The sequence below is a fragment of the Conger conger genome, chromosome 2 (genome assembly GCF_963514075.1).
Source record: "Conger conger chromosome 2, fConCon1.1, whole genome shotgun sequence".
Classification (NCBI taxonomy): domain Eukaryota; kingdom Metazoa; phylum Chordata; class Actinopteri; order Anguilliformes; family Congridae; genus Conger; species Conger conger.
In genome coordinates this window covers 50,623,687-50,647,943 of record NC_083761.1, presented here as the reverse complement: position 1 = coordinate 50,647,943, position 24,257 = coordinate 50,623,687, and the positions used below count along the sequence as shown (strand labels likewise).

Sequence of the window (24,257 nt, the reverse complement as noted above, 5' to 3'; positions counted from 1 at the left end):
TTATTGTGGCTCCTGTGCTCCCTCCAGTGTTCAAATGGCTGAACGGCACTTTAATCTGAAATGGAGGTTGACAAAGTCTTTGCTGAATGGACAGATTGTTATGTTTATGTTGGGTTTAGTGTGCAACTGTGTGTGTTTGGGGGGGGGATCTGGTTTTCTTCTCTTTCACCACTCATTTTCACTCTCTTGTTCAAACTACTTGCCATCCATTTGCAGGTTGATGAGAAAGAGCCAGAGATGAAATCTGGGTTCATGGCCTCATTCCTGGACTTTCTGAAGTCAGGGAAAAGACCAGCAGGGCAAGGGGTGCCTGCAGGGGCAACAGGGGGGTCAGGAGGTGGCAGTACCTCTCCCAACAAATCTGGAATCCGTCCCTTGTCTCCACCACCACCACCACCTCCACCACCTCCTCCTCCTCCACCATTTGGGGAGGGAGAAGGGGATGGAGGGTTAGCCCTTGGGAATTGTCCCAGCCCCTGCAAGAGGCTGGACGAAGAACTGAAGAGGAACCTGGAGACCCTGCCTTCCTTCTCCTCGGATGAAGAGGACTCAGTCAGCAAGAACCAGGATCTGCAGAAGAGCATCTCCTCTGCCATTTCTGCCCTCTATGACACGCCCCAACCCCCGCCTCCCCTCCCACCCCCATCACACCAAGCCATGCCCACTCAGCAGCCACCGCCTCTCAGCCCACAGCCGCCCCCCCACATCCAACACCAATCACCAGAGCCTGCAGAGCTTGAGAGGCAGGAAGAGCATGAGGAGGAAGAGGAAGAGCGGAGAGAAGAGGAGGAGGAAGAGGAGGAGCAGGAAAATGAGAACGAGAGGGGATCAGAATTGGAGATGTTGGATGCCCCAAATGTTGATGGTGAGAAGGAACATTTATGTGGGATTGCTGTTTTTTTTGTCATAAAGATATTCTGAAAATACCAGACTGCTGAAAATGCAAGAACTGCCATCCCACTGAAATGGCAGGCCTGTAATGACTTTCTTTCTATTCCAGAATCCCCGGAGGAGGCTCCTCCAGTGCCGGCACCTCCCTCCCCTCCTTCACCTTCCCCATCTCCACCTCCCTCCTCCTCTCCATCCCCTCCGCCTCTACCCCCTCTTTCCCTCCCCTCTCCCCTCCCCCCACAGGAAGAACAGCCCCACCAACAGCAGTCCCCACCCGCCAGCCCTCTTCCCCCTTCATTTCCATCACCATCTCCTCCTCCTACAACTCTCGTTCCATCCTCTATCCCTCCTCCATCTTCCTCCCCTCCTCCTCCCTCTGAAATACCCCAGCCTTCCCCTCCTTCCCCACCTACCCCGGAGGATGCGCCAGCGCCCCAGATAACGGCTCTGCACTTGGCCAAGAAGCAAACAAATGCAGCCATTGCTGGGGAGAGTGAAGAGGAGGACAGTGAAAGTGGTGGCGAAGGCATATTCCGAGAGAGGGACGAGTTTGTGGTGCGAACAGAAGACATTGGTACTCTGAAGGTACTGTGCAGACATGCGTCTGCATCTCTTGCGATTTGTCTATAGTCTATGTTATTCTGTTCATGTTTGTTTAGTGTCGTCTTATTTTGTCCTTCTCTTTTGGTTTAGTCTATGTTCTGCCAGCATGATGTTATTTCACATATTTTTCATTGGATGAAACGCAAGCTTTGGTGGTTACTTGAATATGTCTACATGCACCTGTGTCTCTTAACCAGCAAATCAACATTTCCTAACCTGGGCATTCACTAATTCAAAGCACCTTTTGAACCCAAGTCTTTTGTTACAGGCTTTTTTGCCTCCAGATGGTGCCCAGGTGTTCCTTGGCCAATAAATTGTTTAGTCACTGATGCAGAGCTTTCTCTCTTATTTTGCATTAGAGCCAGAGTCTGACACTGATGAAAACGTAAATGAGTGCAATCAGTATTTCTGAAAGAAGCTGTGTGGCCTTTCTTTCTTTTGCCTCCCCAGCTGGCCCTGCAGACAGGCCGGGAGCCCCCCCCAATCTGGAGGGTGCAGAAAGCCTTGCTGCAGAAATTCACCCCTGAGATCAAGGATGGACAGAGGCAGTTTTGTGCTACAAGTAATGTGAGTCTCTCAATGCCCCTTTGAGCCACACCAGCGAGAGCATAGCTAACTGTTATTTTATTTAAGACCATAATTAATTGGACAGTGACACAATTTTTGTTATTTTGGTTCTGTACTCTAGCACTTTGAGTTTGAAAGGATACAATGACAATGAAGTTGATGTGTAGACTGTCAGCTTTACTTTGAGGGTATTTTCATCCATATCTTTTGTGACCCATTTTAAGATACTTTAAGTGTTTGTTGAATTGGCTTCACAGATTTGTTTAGTTAGGCAGGTGTATTCATAGTGAAGAGCTGTTGATGTCTAGTCTTGATTCAAGACTTTGAAATTGCCTTTGGAGATTGTTGTTGGGGTGTGACAACATGAGAGAGACAGCAGTGTCAATGCGAATTAAGCTGGCTGTCATAAGGCTCAGAAATTATAATCAATCAATCAGGGACAGTGCAAAAACCATGGGCATGCCCAAGTCAACAGTTTGGTCCATTATTAGCAAGAAAAAAACTACTGGTAAACTCAGTTATGTCCAAAGACCCGGTAGATTGAGGAAGTCCCCTGTAGTGGATGACCGAGGAATACTCTCTATGGTGAAAAAACCCCCCCTGACAACAACCCAATTGATCAAAAACACTCTCCTGGATGCAGGTGTATATGTGTCAAAGTCGACCATATGCAGAAGACTACATCAGTGGGACTACAGAGGGTATACTAGAAGATCCAAACCACTGATAAGCTTGAAGAACAGAAAGGCGAGATTATGGTTTGCTAAAAGGCACAAAGTGCTAGAGTTACAGAACCAAAATAATGAAAAATGTGTCGCTGTCCAATTAATTATGGTGCTCCCTCACTAGCTAACTTATTTTATTTGTTAAGTGGGAAAATGCATCACATTTTACAACATGGGCCACTTTAAACACATGCAGACATTGGCACCTGAAAATAATTAAATCATTATTGTTGACTTCAAAAATAGGCCTCATCCTTTTAATTGTGGGTCATTTTTCTCCATTCAGTTCAGTCAAATTAACTTTATTTGCATGACAATGAGCAAGCCAACAGAGCATTTTAAAATACAAAATGACAAGACGTACAATTTAAAAGCAAGCATTACTGACCTTTATTTAAATTGCCCACCCCCAATCAAGAAAAAATACTTCAAACAAGAAAAAATACTATAACTCTTGTTTCTTTCTCAGTATCTGGGGTACTTTGGAGATGCCAAGACACGGTACCAGCGTCTGTACGTGAAATTTCTGGAGAATGTCAATAAAAAGGATTATGTGAGGGTGTGCTCACGAAAACCTTGGCACAGACCAGCACTAACACTGAGGTATACTTGCATATCTTCATTTCACTGATGTCCTCTTTCCTTTTCTCATTCCCAGCCTCTGTAGAGCACTGATTTACCTGTCTATATACTAATGCATCACCTGCCCATCTCTTCTCTCCCTCTGCATGTGTCTCTATGGCAACGCAATGACTGGTGTTTTTTCTGCTCAGTGCAATGAAACATTTTTCCCTGAGTGCTTCCACCTTGCTCTTGGTATGCTCATGTAGCTGTTTTTCTGTTGAAGTGCGTATGAACCGGGATCTCCATTTTCTTGTGAACAGTAAAACTGACCCTAATTTTTCTGTTATTTCCTGTCAAAGGTAGAGACCACTTTAAGAGAGTGGCAATTAAATATTTTTGTTTATTCATAAAGCATGTGTAATATATAACAATCTATAGAACGCTCACCGTGTTAATTATCCTGTCTGTCTTCAAAACAGGCGGCAATCCCTTCCCAAAGCAACAGCCCCTCCTCGTAGCCAGACCCCACCCCGTGTAGAGAGGGAGGAGAAAGAGCGAGAGAGACAGAGGGAGCGAGAGCAGCACGAACAGCGAGAACGGGAGAGAGAACAAGAGCAGCGGAACAAAGAGCAGCGAGAGAAAGAGAAGGAGAGGGAAAAGGAAAAAGAGAAGGAAAAGAAACCGCAGCCACCTCATGAGAAAGTGGAAAAGCGCGGTGTGGAGAAAGGGAAGGGAAGGGAGGAGAGGAGAGGAGGAGGGGAGACGAAGGCAGAACATGTCCCCAAGGCGAGGCCTGTGAAGGTGAAGGCGGAGCCCCCACCCAAGAAGAGGAAGAAATGGCTGAAGGAGGTTCCCTCCTCTTCGGAGTCAGAGTCCTCTCCTGACCCCCCCAGCGAGGATGAGAGTGAGAACCTTTTCTCTCTGTTTTCATGCCCGTCATGTCCATGTGCTATTTCCCCTTTCGCCACCAATTCCTTCACAATTTGGAATCCCCAATAGCTCCTTTGAACTAGTCTGATCCACCCTTGTGCATGCCAGTGTCGGTGAAACCATACAGTTCACACAATACTACATGAGAGCTAGTGCCAGTTGGAGAAAAGGCATGTCTCACTGATAACCACAGGCAGCTAGCAGTGGGAATCAGGGGAAAGTGTCTTTATTGGTGTATTCTTTGATGGTCAGCACCCAGATTGGTGTGTTCTTTGAGAGTGAGCCAGTTGAACCCTTAATGAGGTGTTCATTGGGAGTGGGCTGGTTTAACCCTTAATGGGGTGTTCATTGAGGGTGGGCTGGTTTAACCCTTAATTGGGTGTTCATTGAGGGTCGGCTGGTTTAACTCTTGAGTGGTGTGTTCATTGACACTGAGCTAGTTTGGCGTCTGTCCGTTTTGCAGTGCCGGTCCGTGGAGGAGTGAACAGCCGTGCCATGAGAGAGATGTTCCGCAGCTACGTGGAGATGCTGGTCAGCACAGCACTGGATCCTGACATGATTCAGGCCCTGGAGGACACCCACGGTAAGAAGGGAGGGGGAAGCTCTGCTGTCTTTGGAGTGGGAATTGAAAAGGTGGGACAGAGGGCAGAGTCTGCATTAAGGAGTTAACAATTTGGCCTTTTCTCCATTCTCTCCCTCCCTCTTTCAGATGAGTTGTACCTCCCTCCGATGAGGAAGATTGACAGCATCATTAACGAGCAGAAGAGGAGGTTGCTAAGGAGAGTTAGCATGAGCTCCCAACACCAGGTCTGTGTGCACCCAACACTGCTACATGTCTGTGGACCTCCCTTATTGTCTCACCATTGCCATTTCTGACCTTTCTCCTTTATTGACTTCAATAACTCCCAAAAATAAATGTTTTTATCAGTCTCTTTTCTATGTTTGGACATATTTATGCCATAAAACGGTCTTAACTTTTATTGGCAAATGTTATTACAGATGATACTGTCCTAACATTTACTTATAACATGACAAATCTGGCATCACATTTATGTCTGCTTTATGCACTTTATTCTCTCCCTGTCTCTCTCTGTTTCTTTAGGAGGCGCTTCATGGCTTTCCTCAGATGAGCGCAGACCCCCTGGATTCTGGGGCAGTGAAGGTGCGGCTTAGTGGGGAAGGATACAATCGCAAAACCCTAAACAGGGTCAAGAAGAGCCTGCCCAAACAGCAGGCAAGTGTGGAAGCCGGGGCAGCAGGTTATAGAGCACATTGTGCTTTTGGGTTGGCATAGCAGTATCTATGATGTTATGTTGAGTACATAGTATGCACAATAATGTGTACTGTAGCTGCGATTACAGTAACTAATGCTCTGCAGTGACAAAATGTATTATCCAACAAACCTCGAAGAGGTGCTTCTTATGGCAGCATTACTGCACTACACAATATATGACTGATATTTTACAGTTCGTTTGTGAATTTAACTACTTGCTAGTTGTTTACATTCCTGATATGCTCCTGTCATTTTTCTAAGCTGCAATGATAACTATTCCCTTGTTCTTTCTCTCAGGATTTGAAACTGTCAACAGAAACATGTCGTCTCTACAGTCTTTATCACTCCCTCCATCATTATAAATATCACACCTTCCTTCATTGCAAGAGAGAGGTAAGAGATGACCTTGTATGTATGGATACATAGTTTTCCACAACTCTTATGAATATGGAAATTAAAATGGACAGACTCAACCAGCTACTTTATTTTCAGCTTGTTCAGAACACATGATGCATATGGAAAAAATAACTTTACATTTAAGAACACATTGTATTTAAGTGATTTTAATTTTTTTTACTTTCAGTAATATCATATTTTAGTTTAACTGAATTCAATACATTGGAATATATTAATTTAGAAATAATTTAGCTTCTGGAAATTCCAATTTTTAAAAATTCTATTTGTGAAAATTCTATTTAAAAACTGAAGGACTAGATCCAATTGATTCTACCTGTAGCCAATGCTCAAACTCTGTGACTAGAGCCACTGCAGCAGGCATGCACACATCAACTCTAATGTTTAAGTGTCCTGCATGTCAGCCAAGTTCTTCTGTCTCAGTTAATTGCTAGAATGTTATGTGTGTAAATTACATACCTAATGAGTAAACCAGCAAATACCGTTCTAAAAACGAGTTGGCATTTAGCTAACAATCTGCTCAACATGAGTTTGGTTAGCTAGGTAGCCAACTTGTTTTTCACAGAAACTGAATTTCTACAAACTGAATTTCTAAAAAATAAAAAAACAGAAGTACATTTTAAAGAGTTCAATCGTATGTGTCCCTATTCTTGAATGTGCTAAAACAAATCTTCAAACTGTATGACTTCTGAATGTCTATATTTGTCCATGTTTCTTTTTATTATTGTGGAAAAAGGTGCTGTGCACTTATCTTTCAAACCAGGGCTGCCGAACCCGGTTCCTGAAGGTCTACCGCAGGTTTTAATTTCAACCCTAATTTGGAATACCAGATTCTACTAATTAGCAGCTCAATGAGATTTCTAGCTGTTGAATAAGTTGTGCTTTGTTAGGGCTTGAGTGAAAAGCTACAGGATGGTAGATCTTCAGAACAGGTTTGGGCAGCCCTGTTCTCAACATTCTAAATAACTTCCCTTTTACATAATTTAGCACATCATATAATCATAATCTTTTTTTCAAACTTTTTGTGATATTATATCAACAAGTTTTATGAGATGTCTTTCTCAGAATGCATGGACGCATGCATGCAGATACCTTATGAAACCAAACCAAGCTGAGCCCTCTGAACTTGTATTAGACGATGTCCTATGTAATAGTAATTCAAAACGCTGTTTTAAGAATTCCATCTCAGAATGGCTTTAGATTTTTATTTCTTTTAGAATTTTTACATTTACATTTTATTCATTTAGACCAGGGGTCTCCAATCTTATCCAGAAAGGGCCGGTGTGTGTGCAAGTTGTTGTTTTAGCACAGGACTAAGACAGCTGATTCTACTCATCTAGGTCTTGATTAAAGACCACGATTAGTTCATTAGTATAATCAGGTGTGTTACTGCTGGGTTAAAACAAAAACCTGCACCCACGCCGGCCCTTTTAGGATAAGATTGGAGACCCCTGATTTAGACCTTCAAAAGTGAAACTGCACTATCCGTTTTACCCAAATTTCTCATTTGTTGACTGCTTCAGTACTGATATGTAGCTTATGACAGCTGCATAGTAGTGAGAGTGCCCTGATGGTGGCACAGTTGGTATGTAAAATATGTACACCGTGTTCCAGTAAGTCTTGTGTATGTGATATTAATCTAGTAATCATATCAGTGCTGGTGTATTGACACGTGTTCTGTCTGTGTGTGTGTGTGTGTGTGTGTGTGTGTGTGTGTGTGTGTATGACCTGAACCTTTCCCATGTTTGCTTTCTCTTTGCAGACGGACAGTATTGAGCAGGCAGCTGAGGATCCCGGACAGGAGGAGGTGGTGCAGCAGTGTATGGCTAACCAGGGTTGGCTGGAGACACTTTTCAACTCCTTCATTGAACTGCTCGCCCTCAGTGCAAAAGCCTGAGAGCTGGAGGAGAAAATGAGAGAGAAATGAGAGGAAGAAAATTGACTTGTGGTACAGCGAATAGGGAGTGAGGTTAGTGTGGATAGCTCCCAGGGTCCAGGATGGGCAACTCCATTCCACTGGTGCCAGTGGGAATGGGCCAAAAACACTGCTACCTTTCGGTTACCCGCTGATAAAAAGCTCTGTCAGGCAGGAAAGCTGACTGAATTCCCCTCCAAGGATTCTTTGAAAGATCTGAGGGAATGGAGATGCTCAGGCCTGGTCTAGGTCTACGGTTAGAGTGTGTCATGTGCTCGGGCCTGCCACGATGAAGGGGAGGGACCTCAGGCACAGTATTACAAGATTGAGCCAGATGTTTGGTCAGGCTACATGTGGACAGAGAGGGAAGTCATTGAACGAATCTGTCTTGGACAGTGATAGGAGAGTCTGTTACGGTTTGATTTAATATAATTTATTTGTATTTTTTTGTGCAAAAATATAACAGTATCCACTTTTGGAAGAGTATTAGAGACTGGAAAATAGAGGAAACGGTGACAGTGCCACTGGAGTGTGAGAGGTGAAGAGAGTGTTAGTGAAATGCAGACTTGGGCCTGAAGAGTGCTGTTTATGCTGTTCAGTGCTACAGGCAGTGTCCGTAAGCTGTGTGTTCTACATATATATATATATAATAATTATTATTTTTATTATTTATACAAAAACATTTTTAACAAGTACCCGCGCAAGCTGGGATAGTTTGTTATTGCTATTTTAAATAACATTTTGTTAGGGTAAAATGAAAATGCCTACCCATACTCCCTTGTTCTTTCTATTTCATCATGTTAAAGAAAGGAGGAAGGGATGAGAAGAAATAGATTGTCCTTTTTGTCTGTTTAAAAAGAGGGAGAAATGTATTTAAAACTAAAGAAAAGTAGTATTTCTGTTCCTTCAAAACAATGAAAGGGTAGAGAAAAGAAAAATCTAAGATGCATTCATTTTCTAAAAGGAAGGATTATAGAGATGTAATAATTAAAAAAAGGAAGATGTGTTAACAGTCCTTTCGTTTTTATCTGTTTGTTGTTTGTTGTTTATTGTAATTATTATAATTATTTTTGGAGCTATCTGTTTTATTTCCTGCAAAATGTTTTCTGTGTAAATATTGTACAGTTCTTGACTCTCAAATTCTCGATTCTTCTGTACATTAACTACCTGTATTTGACAAAACAAATAAAACATGAAAAGAATGAAAATTATGGGAAAACAACATTTGTAGTTGGTGTGGACGCCTCTCTTTAACCCTTCTGTCCTGTTCACTCTTTTGGACCCTTTGGTATGGTTTGCCGGGTCAAATTGACCCTGGAAATTATTTGGATTTTAAAGCAATACAGATATAAATGATGTCAGACTACTTAACAAATATTGTCTTTGTCTTTATTAGCAATGCTTGCATATGGGTGGAGTTGGGTCACTAGGCTTGTTGCATTACATTTTCTTTTACTTTTGGCAATATGTCTATGTCTATAGTGTGGTGGAGAGACCTGTGTGTTCAATCCATGACTATCTGCCAATCTGATTGAGTGAAAGGCAAAAGGAATGTGTGCATACGTGTGTGCAGAGATGTGAGAGCAAATTGGAGATAAAGGTAGCGTGTGGCAAGAAGTCCCCTTTTTGGTTTATATTTGCCATTATCTGTTGATTTTCACCTTCACCTAGGTTTCCACCCTTTCCTTACTCTCTGGTCTGACCCGAACATTGGATCAAGGACGGGCGTAAATTTGTAAGGAAGGTGTGGCATACATTCCAGGCATTTGGCAGACGCTCTTATCCAGAGCAACGTACAACAAAGTGCATAACCATAACCTGGTGTGCTAAAACCAAGGGGCCAGCTTTCGAGCTATAAGTTTAGCCAATTGACATGATGTCGCCCCCTAGTGATACCTATATTTTAGTTCAAAAAGCCTTTTGGACTCCATGTTTGACAGCAAACATTTCCGCTCATACAGTCCCCTCCAAAAGTATTGGAACAAAGGTCAATTCCATTGTTTTTGCTATAAACTGAAGACAATTGAGTTTGAGGTCAAAAGATGTACATTAGATGACAGATCCGAATTTCACCTTTTATTTCCTGGTATTTGTATCTATATGTGTTAAACAACTTGGAACATATCACCCTTTGTATCAGACCACCCAATTTTTAGGTGAGCAAAAGTATTGGAACAAGTGACTGACCGGTGTTTCTTGTTGGCCAGATGAGTCCGGTTAAACGGTAAAAAGTTCTGAATGACTACTCTTGGTTGTAGCTTTGGGTTTTGCCTGTGAAGACTGCATTTGTGTTAGAAAAGATAAACCAACACGTAGACCAGAGAGCTGTCTTTATACCGTCGGTATATTTTCCACGAGAGTCTTTAGTGAATTATTTTGATCACTGGTGGGTTCACCGTGATGTGACACATTGGAACTTGTAATCGCCATTATATCGTTTACATTCTGCTTTCTGTCAACGCCTCATTTAGTCAGCCAGCAGTCTGTTGGTTAACTCATATGGACTAATTTAGTATATATTTTTTTCCTGTTGAGCAAGTGTGAGCAGCCACATAAACAAATTAATGCTTACATCGAGGACATAAAGACCGGCGTTGTAAATACTTTATTTGGTGCAATGTTTGAAAAATGTCAAACACTAAAGCATGGAGATAGCTAGTTCGCTATCTGTTAACACTAGTGCTGAATCTGTTTGCCTATCTAATCTGTCTATAATCCACTGCTGTCTGCCAGTCTATCGATCCGGTGAGAATGTGTTGAAGTGATTTAAGGTCAGTGTACCGCCGGAGCAGGCGATAGAGCAGGTAATGATGCTAACAGGAATTGGGCTGATTTAACATTTTGTTATTAAGCGGGCCTTATTAAATGAGACCTTGTGTCCAGCAACTGTATCGCGGGCAGGCAGTAGGTGCCATTTACCACACTGACAGTCGCAGGGGCTTGCCTGGCGAACTGATTAAAGTGGCAAGCAAGCACTCATTTTATGAAAACGGAGTATAATAAATCTGATACGAAAGTGCGGGCGGCTGGGTCGGCGTACAAACTTAAAACGTACAAACTTTAAACTTATAAGCCATGGGGAACTTTTTTTGTGCCAACTTTCGTCGTTGAGTTGCCCATGTTGCTGGTTAATCTAGCTAGCCAGCTCGGATAGATAACAGTGCGACGTTAGCTAACTAGCTAGTCAACTAATAACGTATTTGTCTGTGGAATGATACGATGTAGCTAGCTCACGTAACTTGAGTTAGCTAGGCGCTGTAGCTCCAGTTCAATGCAACCTCTAATTTAGCTGTAACGTCGTTAGCTAACTGTTATATTGGGTGTGATCTGGGGTGACGACGGTTATCTTTTCAGCAGGACCTTCGTGTCTAGATAGATTAGATAACTAGTTATCATTTCATATTGCCAGCGAATCTTAACGTAGTCTAATAAATCTTCCCTTTCATAATTCGTTTGTATGATCCAAATTGCGTTAACCAGGTAACTAGCACTATAATAAATTGTTCTGTCTTGTTCAAGCCAATACCAATGCGTTTCATTCATTTTTTAAATAAGTAACGTACAGCGTAGCTAGTAACAGTTACTTAGGTTACAGTTAGGTTTTTTTTTTTAAATACGTAAAGATTTAAAAGTGGTAATTTGGTTCACAACGAATTTAACACTTTGATTGTATCTTCCACGACCTCGCAGCCATTTTTCATAAATCAAAAAAGCAGCGACAGACGTGGAGCACCATCACTGGACTGGATTTCTCACAGTGTCGGTAGCTAGTAGCTACGTAAGCTAGCGGCCCTCCTTCAAGTCTAGAGAGGGTGGCATTTGAGAGTTATGACGAAAGAAATGGAAAACGAAACCGAGAGAAGGTCTTTTCGGGGAAGATTAACACATGTAATATCCGGGCAGGTATGTAAACGATTCGATTACTTTCAGAGGAGAGGAGTTGCGAAATAGATGCATATTAACGGGATCTTTTTTGCACGTTTCACACAATTAAGTCGCTACTGTGGGAACTTCATATATCCAACTATTTAGCCTACACAGTTTAGTATTGTCTTCCAGGTAAGTGTTTTAATCGCTTAATACCTGTTTAACTATACAATGGTCGAGGTTCCAGGTAAATGTTTAATTGCTTGCTATCTGTCTAGCTATAACATGGTCCCGGTAGGCTAATTTGAAATCTCCGGTTTCCCGAAAAAAAAAAAATTCATAAAAAACATTGAAACATGAAAAGTAAATGTATTGAAATAAAAGTCCCAATAGTCCCCAAGTCCAACTCATAACGTCTACAACAAAAAACGAATTACTTGTGTGTGTCAGTGTCGTCTGGTGTAACGTAAACTAGCAACCTAGCTAACGTTAATGCAGTGGGGATACCTTATTGCAATAGCGTTGCTTAGCTAAGGTTAGTGCAGTGGGGATACATTATTGCTAGCTAACGTTCGCAACACCGTTGCTTAGCAACCAATAAACTACTGTTCAGCGGAAGAATACGTTTACCATTTGGCAGACGCTCTTATCCAGAGCGACGTACAGTTGATTAGACTAAGCAGGAGACAATCCTCCCCTGGAGCAATGCAGGGTTAAGGGCCTTGCTCAAGGGCCCAACGGCTGTGTGTATCTTATTGTGGCTACACTGGGATTAGAACCACGATCTTGCGTGTCCCGGTCATTTACCTTAACCACTACGCTACAGGCCATAGTTCCATTAAAAATACATGAATTTAAAGGTTGTCTTGTTTTCTTTAGTGAAATTCTTAAAGATAAATGTGGTAATTCTGAACTGATGGACTGATGCTCATGAATTCTGGAATTCTGGACAATTCCATAGCACATGAAATAACATCCAGGCACCCCAAGCAACCTGGATCACTTTAAGCTTAGCCATACACAGTCTAGAATGTGTCCAGTATATTCTGTTAATAATTTTAGAATTAATTTAACCTTGTACGCATCTCATGACGTGTAATTTTAATTGCATAAAATATTAATCTCTTCTTTTTCCATAAAAGTAAATCCTAGGTCCCTTTCCCGATTATTTTCAGAAAATGAATACTAGTGCTATATTTCTGCAATGGCATAGAGTAGAACAGTGATACTTCATGACAGTTACCATAGCTAGACCTGCAATGCTGCCACTGGAGTTGATTTTACAGCTCCACCACACAACCTCAGAGCTTGAATAAAAAGGCCCCTCGAAAATCAATTCCTAAAAGTTCTGGGATTGTTTTCTGCAGAAAGTCGACAGCGTTCCCTTCTGTTTCTTCCGCATTGGGCCATTCCTCATTCATGTCATGTGTGGATTGCTATATCTTTATGACAAGATGTATGCTGGTTTTGCTGATTATGTTTGACCTTTTTATTCACATTCAGCTATGTAGAAAGTAAGTTTTAGTGAAAGTGAATTATTTTTTGTCCATATTAATGACCAGTGAGTACATTCCAACACACATTGTTACTATGTTTACAGAAATGGCAGCTCCAAAGCCTCTCATCATCCCTTGGTTAATCAAACAGATTGACAGTGGACGATACCATGGGGTGAATTGGACCAATCAGGAGCACACAGAATTCTGTATACCATGGAAACATGGTTTGAGACACGACTCTTCTGATGATGATGTTCGAATTTTCAAGGTAATGTTACTCTCGCAACTTTGTAGTCCATCTATCTTATAATGTTTTGCCTTTCACTTTTGAATCTAATGTTTATTCAGACTGAGTACTGTAATGAAAGCTATATGATTGCAGTCTTGTCAACCACTTGTCAATCTCCAGTTGGCCAGTATTAAGTGGGGTGTTCAGCTACAGTGCAATCCGTACATTTTTTGACAGTGAATTTAGATCATTTTCGACTCCAGCAAATTGGATATGAAATGAAACAACTGATATCACCTTAAAGTGCAGACTCTCAGCTTTCATTACAGCATTTACATCAATATCAGGTGAACCATGTTGGAATGTAAATAGTCCCCCAAAGTTATTGGAGAAACTAACATGGTCTTCAATGAAATCATCATATGTGGTATTTGGTTGCAAATCCTTTGCGCTGATAACTGCCTGAAGTCTGCAACCCACAGACATCACAAGGCACTGGCTATCTTCCCTGGTGATGCTTTGCCAGGCCTGTACATCAATCTTAAATTCTTTTTGAATTGAGGGGAATTTTGCCTTCAGTCTTGTCTTCAGCAAGTGAATTGGATGCAGTTATTCAATTGGATCCAGTCAAGAATATTCCTTTTTGGCCCTGAAAAACTCTTCCACTTTTTGGCACCGTCCAATGAGTTTTTAGGGATTTGGTTGAAACTAAGCTGATAAAGCCAATACAAACAAGTGAGTAAGTTCCAGTGGCAGCCATACATGCCCAACCCATAATACTTCCTCCACCATGTTTCAAATATGAGGGGGTGCTTTGATCATAAGCAGTTCCGTTCTTTATCCACACTTTACTCTTTCCATCACTTTTGTACAGGTTAATACTCATCTCATCTGTCCATAAGAGTTTGTTCCAGAACTCTAACCTGGCTTTTCTGTTCTTGAGGCTTACCAGTGGTTTACGTCTTTCCCTTCTGGGGTTATGCTGGCATAGTCTTCTCTTGTATGTAGACATTGACACATCTATGTTTACATGCTGGATGTTCCTGATCTAATCTACAAAATAATTTTTTCTTTACAATTAAAAGTATTATTTTGTTATCCACTGCAGTTGTCTTCCATGGCCAATCAGGTTGCTTGCTATTGCTAAGCTCAGCTCACCAATGCGTTCTTGCTTCTTCAAACAGTTCATTTTGACACACTCAATGTTTTGGCTGTCCCTGATACATTTATTTATCTCACCCCATGACAGCTTGCTGTACTGCCATTGACACTTCAGCAGCCCTCAGGTTCAGCAACAGACTCCAATGCAAACGCCACACCTATAATCAACTGAGCAGCCAATTGTCCAATTACTTTTTGTTCCCCAAAATTTGGGACTATGTATGAAAAGGGCTGCAATTCCTACACGGTTCACCCGATATGGTTGCAAATACTAACAGTCTGAACTTTAACCTCATATTCATTGTTTACTTTCAAATCCATTGTGCTGGTCAGAGCCAAAAGAACAAAAATTTGTTGCTGTTAAAATGCAGTATATGCCCTCCTTTCTGATTCTTTTTACAGGCATGGTACGACTTAAGTGGTGGGACCCAAGCTGATGCCGCAGTGTGGAAACGCAACTTCCGCAGCGCTCTCCGAGCCAAAGGCTGTGACAAGATCGCAGATAATAAAAATGATCCTGCTAACCCCCACAAAGTCTTCCGGCTGCCCCTGGGAAAGCAAAACAAGAGTAAGGAGCCAGCAAAGGCAGCTGTGATACAGACATGAAGAGAAATGTACAATTGATAGGAATGATTACTATATAATTCATAAAACAATATAATTTATACTGGCAGAAATTGTAGCCCACTGTGCACACTGATGGTTTTTATCTCATGCTTAGGATACCAGGAACCTGTTGTAACCCCAAATCCAGGTCTTCCACTAGCAGTAAGTACATTTGATGCAATATCTGTGTGTTAATTCAAAGCCTGTTTCTACTAATTGTCTACTTATTGATGTCATGTATAACTCTATGTGTTTAACTCTTTCAATGTCTCTCTGTTTCAGAGCCCCATGCTATCCTTTGATAATCTTACAGAAGACACACCTATCCAAGGTAGAGGTGATATATTGTATGAAATAAATTCTGATTTTCCTTACTGTCCCCTCTTATCCCATCTCTTCAAAGTATGTGCAATGCCAGAATATTTCTGCTCATCAGGTGGACTGTCCCCCCCTGTGGATAAAGATGTGCTTGAGCACTGTTTGATGGGATTGAACATTTATGAACCTCAACAAGGTATGTCTGTGGTAGAGATTTAAACAAATTAGTTGGCAAGAATGGAGTAATTTAATAGGGTAAATAATTAATAACTAAGATAACTTTTCAAAGGGAGTACAGTAGAGTTTAATAGCTATGTTTATGAAAATACTATGAATTTATATAAGTCCCATATGAACATATGTGTGTTCACCTTATTCACAAAAACACAAATGAAAATGTACTATGCTAAATAAGAACTAAAATACAAATGCTGAATACATGCAGATTACATCTATAGCGGCCCTAAGAAGAAAAACCTTAAACCATCAAATATGCAATAACCTAAACTAGTACAACAGATAGGAGTTTTAGGAGGTGGTAATGGTAGGGGAACCAGAATTCAATCTGAAGTGTTGGCTCTTCAGTCTGCCTCTGATGGACGATGATCCTGTCTTGATCGCTACTATGACACTGAATATGATAAACTCCTGTTTAGTTGACTGAAGTGGAAAACCGCACAACATAATTCATGTGTGTTTTACACATTGCAGAAATACAAATCCTGTTTTTCAAGTATATACAAATAGCAAACTTTCCCAAGCTACAGTCAGCTCTATTATTAAGCTTGCTCAGTGTGAAAGCACTAAAATCAATGCTAAATGTTTTCTTGTAAAACAATATACAGTGACCTCCAGTATTATTGGCACCCAAAATAAAACTCAAAATGGCTGAAGACAATAAACAACACAAATAATAATCTATATGTTATGTTCAAATATATGGGAAAACTATATACTTCAATACATTTACTCTCATGGTTCAATGTTTTTAGTGAAGTAATACATTTTTTCTGAAACCCATAGGTGTCAAAATTATTGCCATACTTTATTGCCATTTATGGTTCATAAGAACCTTAAAATGGCACCTCCAGCAAATTCTTTGGAAGGGTGGTGCGAGGACAGCCAATAAGCAAAACCCCTTAAGTCTTACCAGCCCAGAGCTTTTTCTGGGTGCAATTTTCAATCACTATGGTAACAGGATATACCATTTGAAAGCGTTAAAACTCATGGTTCTATCTGTATAACCTATTTCAAGATGCCATTGCTTTAGCGACAACAGTTCCATATTTTGTAACATGTGGATGGTAAAAGTGTGTGGAGACCTCACCTTCTCTGCATTTTGGAAATCCACGTACTACAAGAAATAATTTCAGTGTCCTTTTTGCGACAAGTGTATCATGATTTCATGTGTGACAAAAAAAAAAGTTACCTACGTCTAAATAGGGGACTTCCTTTGGAAGAGTTCCAAGGAATCGCTCGTGAATATTTTTGAGGAAACACCGTTGACGACACAAAAGAGCGCATTTTCAGTGACATGACCCCTTTTTATATCGATGAGCATCTAAATACATTCTCAAAATATTTTATTATTATTCACTATGCTTATAAATAAGCAGCCAGCCTGCTTTTGAATAATAAATAGCATATGAAAGAAATTAGAAAGAACAATGCAGAATGCTAATTTTTCTTTTCTAGTGTATCAGCCACCAATGTTCTGTATCCAGTCAAAAACTGAAAATATTTTCAGTGAGAAAGCTTCCACTTTCTCTGTTTTTAAGCTTCTGTAACTTTGTTTTAGCGATATTTGGAGTACTTTTGACTTGGAAAACAAACCAAGAGAGACCAGGATTAAGCCTTAACTGGAAGTCAGATGTAAAGGCAGTCTGGCCACTTAGTAGCTCTAATTGTTCAGCTAATTACCTCGTAGAAACAAAAAGTTCTAAAAAAGAGTTTTGGATTTGGATTTGAGGTCAGGACAGGACTCTCCTTTACTGTTGAAACAGTACAGTTTTTTGGCTTTAAAATAACATGTTCAGAGAGATTTCATAATTATGCTGACAAAACAAAGAGAAAATAGGCAGAGAGAAACAAGTTTGTAAATACCCGATGTTTGATTAAAAAAAAAAAGTAAAACTGTAGCGACAAGGTGATCAGAAAAAAAAACACTTCAACAAGTCTTCAAGTTTTTGTTTTCTTTTTTGCAGTATTAACGCGGCCTACAGAAGTAGTGTCAGCTGTTGTGATTCCAGAACCACAACATTCCTGTGAGGAAGCAATGGCCATAGACTTCGGCATGCAGAGATCGGAGGACCTTAAGCACACATTGAGTGTTGGGAACAACACTCTGAGTAAGAAAGGAACAAATGGCTAAATTTTAACTGTTGTCCCGGGTTATATTAGTTGAGGCTGGGAGGGATTGGCTATCCATTCAGTTGACTGAAAAGGAGGATACCAGTGGGGAGCAGTGGGGAGGAAGGGGAGTGCATGTTTATCCGAATATGGAGCAGCTAGAAAAAGCTTTCTCTGTTTATCCTTTATCCCTTCTATTCCTTCACAGCTTGCTTCTGTTCTCCCTCTCCCAGGCTTCAGGGTGTCAGCATACTACAGAGGAGTGAAGGTTTTGGAACAGGAGGTAGAGAATCCTGCAGGGTTCAAGGTGGTGTTCAGGTAAATGCATAATGTGGTGGGCTGGGAAAAGAGCGGCATGAAAATGAATGGCTATTTTATCCAGTGGGTATCTTTTGGCATCCTCTGTCAAAAGAATCAAACCATTTCTTCTGATCCTTTTTTCGAATGAGCAATGAAATACGGTAACGTTAGCATACAAATATCACGGAACCTAACTTGGCTACCCTGAACGATATGATGGACAGCTCATTATAACAGAATTTATAACATGCTGGGTTAGTTGTGCCTAACACCCTCTAGCTAGCCGTGCTGATGTTCATTATAGGATGGCATAATGGGTAATTGGTTCCACTAGTCCCTGTGATGCCCCTGATCATGGGCCATGGGGCTCATCCATCCACAGGAAGGAGCACCTAGCAGCCTTGGATCTTTATCTGGTTGCTGCCAACACCAGAGCAGGAATCGGCAACCCTGATCCCGGAGAGCCACAGAATATGCAAAATATGACAAAATCAAGTGTCATGAAACCATGGCTCTAAATTCATTGTTGCTTTTAAAGTGAATACATAAATCAGCATACCCTGCTGCCCTCTTGGTCCAAAGGTCTGGACCCCTGTTCAATAGTGTCTAAAAAGAGTTTACCACTGTACAGTTTTAAACCATGGTGTCTTTGTTTCTGTCCTAGGCCTGAGAATGTGGAGACTTCAAGCACCATGCTCACACCAATTTACTTGCCTGGAGCAGACCAGGTCAACATCTTTGACAAAACACAGGCTAGGCTCACCCAGCATATTCTGGACAAGCTGGGTAATGGACTAGAGGTGAGGGTCAATTGGCCGGCAGTGTACGGACTGCGAAATGGTGGCAGCAAAATCTACTGGAGTCTTTGTAAGTTTCCGAAAAGCAACATTCCTCAAGAGGTCCAAAAACAAGAACCGCAGATCCTGTACTCTACAATGGAATTCATTCAAGGTGAGAGAGAAAAGGGGTTGATAGGTGTTATTGGTCAGGCAATATAGAAGAGGAGAGGTAGTTTTTTAAAATAATTTTTGCACATTGAGCACCTACAGTATGTTAGGTTTGTCAAGGGCTTTTCCTTTGGAGTGAATAGACTAGGTGCAGTCAGACATCAGATTAGGAAGGAAGGAGAATGGAATTGAGATTTTGCTGCAGAGATGTTTATTGCATAGATCTATGCCTCATACTGTGTTCCCTCCTCTTGTTCTCAGGGCTCATAGATTTCATAAACGGTGGGGGTGAATCCCCTTCTTTTTCTCTTTTCTTTTGCTTTGGGGAGAAATGGCCTGACCCAGAACAGAAACCCTGGGAGAAGAAACTTATCATGCTGGAGGTGAGTGACCAGCAGAGGCTTCACACATTACCTGTTCATATTTCTTCACAGTTCTTTCACAAATCTATCAGGCCCCACACATCAGTTCTGTGAATGTCTGTGCTTGAAAGTAGTCCTGTGTTAATAGGCAATCCATCCTCTTGTGCTATGGTGGTGCTCTCACTTCAATTCACTACTCCTTACTTCAGCCCCATTGTTTTTCCTCTTTCATCTCAGGTAACCATAACCACTTTTGAGACTTTGAAGTTTGTGGCAGAGGCTGGTGGCGCCTCCTCTCTCCAGTCTGTGCAGCTGCAGATCTCTGACAATCCCAGCCTCAACATGAAGGAGATACTGGAACAGTACATGGACACACTTCAAAGTTGATATGTTGCTGCTTTATAAGGCTCTGGGTTGATGTAGTGCTGTACAATTACAATTATGGTTATGTGGCAACAAATGTATTGATTCTCTATTTAGTGATTCTGAGAAGGGAATTGTCACTTCAGTATCAACAATGCTTTCATTATACAAAACACGGTGGTGCTCAGTATATTCTTGCATTGGTCAGCTCTCCCGTGCAAAACAGCAAAGTTTTAACCTCAATATCTCACCCATTTTCAAGACTAATCTCAATGCCATCTCGCAGGTCTATTACAATGGCAACGGGGTCACCAGCTACTGATTTTGGTATATCTATGTTGAGCCATTTCTTTTTTATGGATACCCGTAAACATTAGCATAACTTAAGACTTTTTTTGTGCATAAATAACTTAATTTAAATCCAACGAATCCATCATTGTTGGTTGTACTAAGGCATACATGCTCTTTATAATTCCATGGCTGGAGAGTTTATTAAATTAGAATTAGACCTCAAAATTAGACTTAACATGGAGACACAATGCTCTCTTATAAATCAGGCTGGCACCTGTGTGTTTGAATCGTTCTACATTCTAAACATTCTAAGGACAACAAGGTTATCTCTCCGCAGTAGCCTGTCTCACAGCTCTGTAGTCTGTATTCAAATCCAGTGGATCCAGTAAAGTACAGTTGACATGCAGGGCTGTAGCATTTGTCAAAGATCTGTGCTGAAACAACTTGATGGATAGCAGGCTGATGTTAGTGTGAGGGCTGATCAATTTAATTTCCTGTCTTTTGGGGCATTGGGGAAATTTTTTGCTTAATACATTTCAAAATCACAATTAAGTGTTTTAAAGAAAACTGATCTTGAACTTGCCCCCAAAACAATTCAGTATAAACATAATTTTTTTTTATCATCTATTTAATGGAGGCGGCACGGATGGTGCAGTGGGTAGCACTGCCGCCTCACAGCAAGGAGGTCCTGGGTTCGAATCCCCGTCGGCCGGGGCCTCTCTGTGCGGAGTTTGCATGTTCTCCCCGTGTCTGCGTGGGTTTCCTCCGGGTACTCCGGTTTCCTCCCACAGTCCAAAGACATGCACGTTAGGCGGATTGGAGAGTCTAGGTATGAGTGTGTGAGTGAATGGTGTGTGTGCCCTGTGATGGACTGGCGACCTGTCCAGGGTGTATTCCTGCCTTTCGCCCAATGTATGCTGGGATAGGCTCCAGCCCCCTGCGACCCTGTTCAGGATAATCGGGTTAAGATAATGGATGGATGGATGGATCTATTTAATGGTGCATTACCCTTCCAACGGGTCAGGATTTAAAACATCAATATTTATGCTTTTTTGCATTATAGTACTGTTAATAATGTAGTATTTTTCTCTTTACAAGTTGTCTCTTCATTTTTTAGTCAAAGTCCAATGAGGAAATTAAAACTGGTCAGCCTGTAGCCTAGTGGCTAAGGGACATGACTGGGACCCAGAAGATTTGAGGTTCAAGCCCTGATGTAGCCAGGTTAAGATCCTGTTGGGCTAAATAACAAATTATGAAAACAACTTTCATATTTTATCTAGAAAGAAATTCTTGTTGACTGAGATTGTTGCTGTAGATCTCAGTCAGAAAAACATGATTGTATTTGAAAATACAATGTACTGTATCTTCTCTTAGTTCAAAAGTATTGAGTTCATGATTTAAAAACTGGAAATCAATACATTTTTGTTTAAAAATGCTTTCCCCCATTTTGCTCCCCAATCTGGAATGGCATTTCAAATTTTGCCACAATGTTATCAATTCTTGAATGCAAGTGATGTTAACCACCATCTCTTATCACACCAAGTCAGGGTCGCATGGGTCAGAGAAAGACACCTCATGTGCAGCTGAATCATACACCTTCAGTGCTGAACGCCTGCTTTGCAGATGCCCAATCTACCAGCGAGGGTCGCTGTTGCACAATGAAATGCTGTCATCCCAGCAAAATTAAACCCCCACCCCCAAACCAGGGTTAATTGTTTGTTGCCCTGCAAGGCTGCTGGCCACAGTCGGCGCCAATACAGTCCAAATTCAAATCCATATTGTGAGGCCCATCCACATTCTAGAACAGTGCTGGACAGGACAAGCCACCTAGCAGATTTATACATGTATACAGTAAGCTCCATAATTATTGCCACCCTTGATAAATATGTAGAAAATACTGTAAACTAAAAGATAATAAAGTTGTTGACATGCTTTATTCAATGATTAAATGGAATTAACCAAAATCTTACATTTTTCAAAGAAAAAATATATAATACATTTTTGGCACCTCTGTTTTGATACTTTGTGCAAACACTCCAAGCAAAGATCATAGTCATGAGTCTTTACCTATAATTTGTGATATGGCTCGAGAACACAATTTTGACCATTCCTCCATGCAGAACTTTTCAGAATCATTGATATCCTTGGGTTTGTGCTTATGGACCCTCCTCTTCAGTTCAGACCACAGGGCTTAGATGGAAGTCTGGAGACCGAGATGGCCCTTGTAGAGCATGGATGCTATTTTCACTTAACCATTTCTGTGTGGATTGTGATGTATATTTGTATTGTGTTGTATTGTGAGGTCCTGTTTCAACCAAACAAAACATGTAAATGCATTACAGTATCAACTAAATTTCTTTTACATCCAGTACCCTCTACAGTACAGTAAAAGCAGTCATGTTTAGTATTTTGTTGCATGCCATGACTTCCTGATGTCTGTGATCTATCAACACCACAGTCTGGCTATCTTATTATCAAGCGATTCTAATACTCTGCATTTGAATGGTTTGTCTGTGGTAATTGGGGGGTGGGACAAGATTCAGCTGTAAATTATGCGATTACAGTGTGGAACACATTTATTGGCTTTATGGCTTTAAGTCATCAAGGGTCCAAGGTATGCAATGAGCCTCAAACCACCGTGCTACTGCCAGATATGCAGGTATGCATGAATAATTTAATATAGTGGGGGAGTGAAGTAAAGGAGGGTGGAGTGAAATGAAGTGAAGAATGAGACGCACCCCTCATTCACTCACATCTTGCGCTGCCAACCACGTTCAGTTCTGGCCCACAGAGATGACACTGAACTGATGTAGCCTATAGCTTTGCCTTGAATTACCATGCATCTGATGAACCATGTATGCTTCCTGGGTTAGTAAACATTGACATTAGCTTGGTTTATGAATGTAATTCTAATCAACACGTGTTCGCTATTTTGTCAAGAATTAGGGTGAAGTCTATGATTCTTTCATTAATATTCATGGTTCTATGCAATATTTCTATGTTGAAAATATGTTGTGAAGTATCATTGTTTAGACACCATAGACCATCAAACACATCAAGACCCCTGATCTGACTTTGATGTATGTTCAGGTAAAATGGGACAGTCCACTTTAATTAAAGACTTTCAATTTGAATCATAAGTTTGAACTATAACAGTTGGAATGAATGTTTTTTATTTTATATATGTTTATTATTGTAAGATAAATTAAAAATACCTTTTTAGGAGCTTTATTTGTCATTGACCCAATAACAAGACCGCTCAAAATAGCTGATTTTATGCCACCTTTTACACACATTAAATGGGACAGTCACTCTTCAAACACTTTCCCACAAAAAATTAAGTGGATTGGGCAAATATTTCTGTTAGAATTCCAACATTTAATAAAATGCATCATAATAATACAGTTATGGGGGTCGTTAAGTGATCAGTTTTTGGTGTAGCACCCTTATTACTGAAAAGTGAAAATCCATATGTCAGTGCTTATCGCATGATTCCTCTGACCAACCGTCTTTGAAAGCTTTGCACTGCCATCCCTAGTTTCCTCAGACCAATCAAAACAATTGTTTAATGTCAAGCGCTAGTTGAGTATGGAGCTAGTTTAACCGAGTTCTTTCAGCAGGCCAGTGTTCATATTGAAAAACAATGATTTCCCAGAGTAACATCTGTAGCCTAACACATTTACTGGTAATAAATGTAATTTGGAAACAGTTGTTCGTCTAACATGCTCACGTAACGTTACTGAAACAATGGAAACCCGCCCCCTCCCCCGTTTTAAGCATGTTTGCCGTTTGAGACGGAGATGCAGCCGAAATCCTCATAGGAAAAACGGCAATGGAAATCTGCCGAGGGAACGTTTCTTGGCTCAAGAATGGTTTTTGGACTACAAACTATAGCTCTGTTGACATTCCAATGCAGTTATTTAATTGCCAACGACAGCAGATCAGGCAGCCCTGACGAAGGGAGCTTTGTAGCCGAAACGTTGGCAGTAAAAACTTTTTTTGCTTTCAAGATTATATACCTCGCTAAACAAGGTGCATTTTCCCCTTTTGCGTTTGCACATATAAAAGAACATCATTTCCCAT

At 41.0% G+C, this 24,257-nt stretch overlaps 2 protein-coding genes across 8 annotated transcripts in view; both read left to right on the top strand.

The window, feature by feature from the left end:
* LOC133117583 (proline-rich protein 12-like) overlaps window positions 1–9,104 on the top strand; it is a 34,638-nt gene extending 25,534 nt beyond the window's left edge. Inside the window, exons 6-15 of the mRNA XM_061227313.1 lie at window positions 217–865; window positions 1,001–1,476; window positions 1,945–2,061; window positions 3,256–3,389; window positions 3,830–4,254; window positions 4,744–4,863; window positions 4,990–5,087; window positions 5,383–5,514; window positions 5,851–5,946; window positions 7,730–9,104. Coding sequence (XP_061083297.1) covers window positions 217–865; window positions 1,001–1,476; window positions 1,945–2,061; window positions 3,256–3,389; window positions 3,830–4,254; window positions 4,744–4,863; window positions 4,990–5,087; window positions 5,383–5,514; window positions 5,851–5,946; window positions 7,730–7,864 — 2,382 coding nt within the window. The 3' untranslated portion in view covers window positions 7,865–9,104. The remainder of the gene's footprint in view (window positions 1–216; window positions 866–1,000; window positions 1,477–1,944; window positions 2,062–3,255; window positions 3,390–3,829; window positions 4,255–4,743; window positions 4,864–4,989; window positions 5,088–5,382; window positions 5,515–5,850; window positions 5,947–7,729) is intronic.
* Window positions 9,105–9,849: 745 nt separating this feature from the next.
* Window positions 9,850–23,308, top strand: irf3 (interferon regulatory factor 3). Of its 7 annotated transcripts, none has more exons than XM_061232424.1 (12): window positions 10,998–11,362; window positions 11,573–11,785; window positions 13,397–13,516; window positions 15,041–15,206; window positions 15,360–15,406; window positions 15,527–15,575; window positions 15,681–15,758; window positions 17,767–17,910; window positions 18,145–18,229; window positions 18,876–19,162; window positions 19,420–19,541; window positions 19,758–23,308. In XM_061232424.1, exons 2-12 carry the CDS (start codon window positions 11,711–11,713, stop codon window positions 19,905–19,907), a joined length of 1,323 nt encoding a protein of 440 aa, XP_061088408.1. In that variant the 5' UTR covers window positions 10,998–11,362; window positions 11,573–11,710; the 3' UTR covers window positions 19,908–23,308. The 7 variants fall into 7 exon arrangements, with proteins under 7 accessions (XP_061088407.1, XP_061088413.1, XP_061088412.1 ...); XM_061232425.1 differs by having other exon boundaries at window positions 11,002–11,362; window positions 13,350–13,516; XM_061232423.1 differs by lacking the exons at window positions 10,998–11,362; window positions 11,573–11,785 and adding an exon at window positions 9,850–10,038 and having other exon boundaries at window positions 13,350–13,516.
* Window positions 23,309–24,257: the final 949 nt, after the last annotated feature.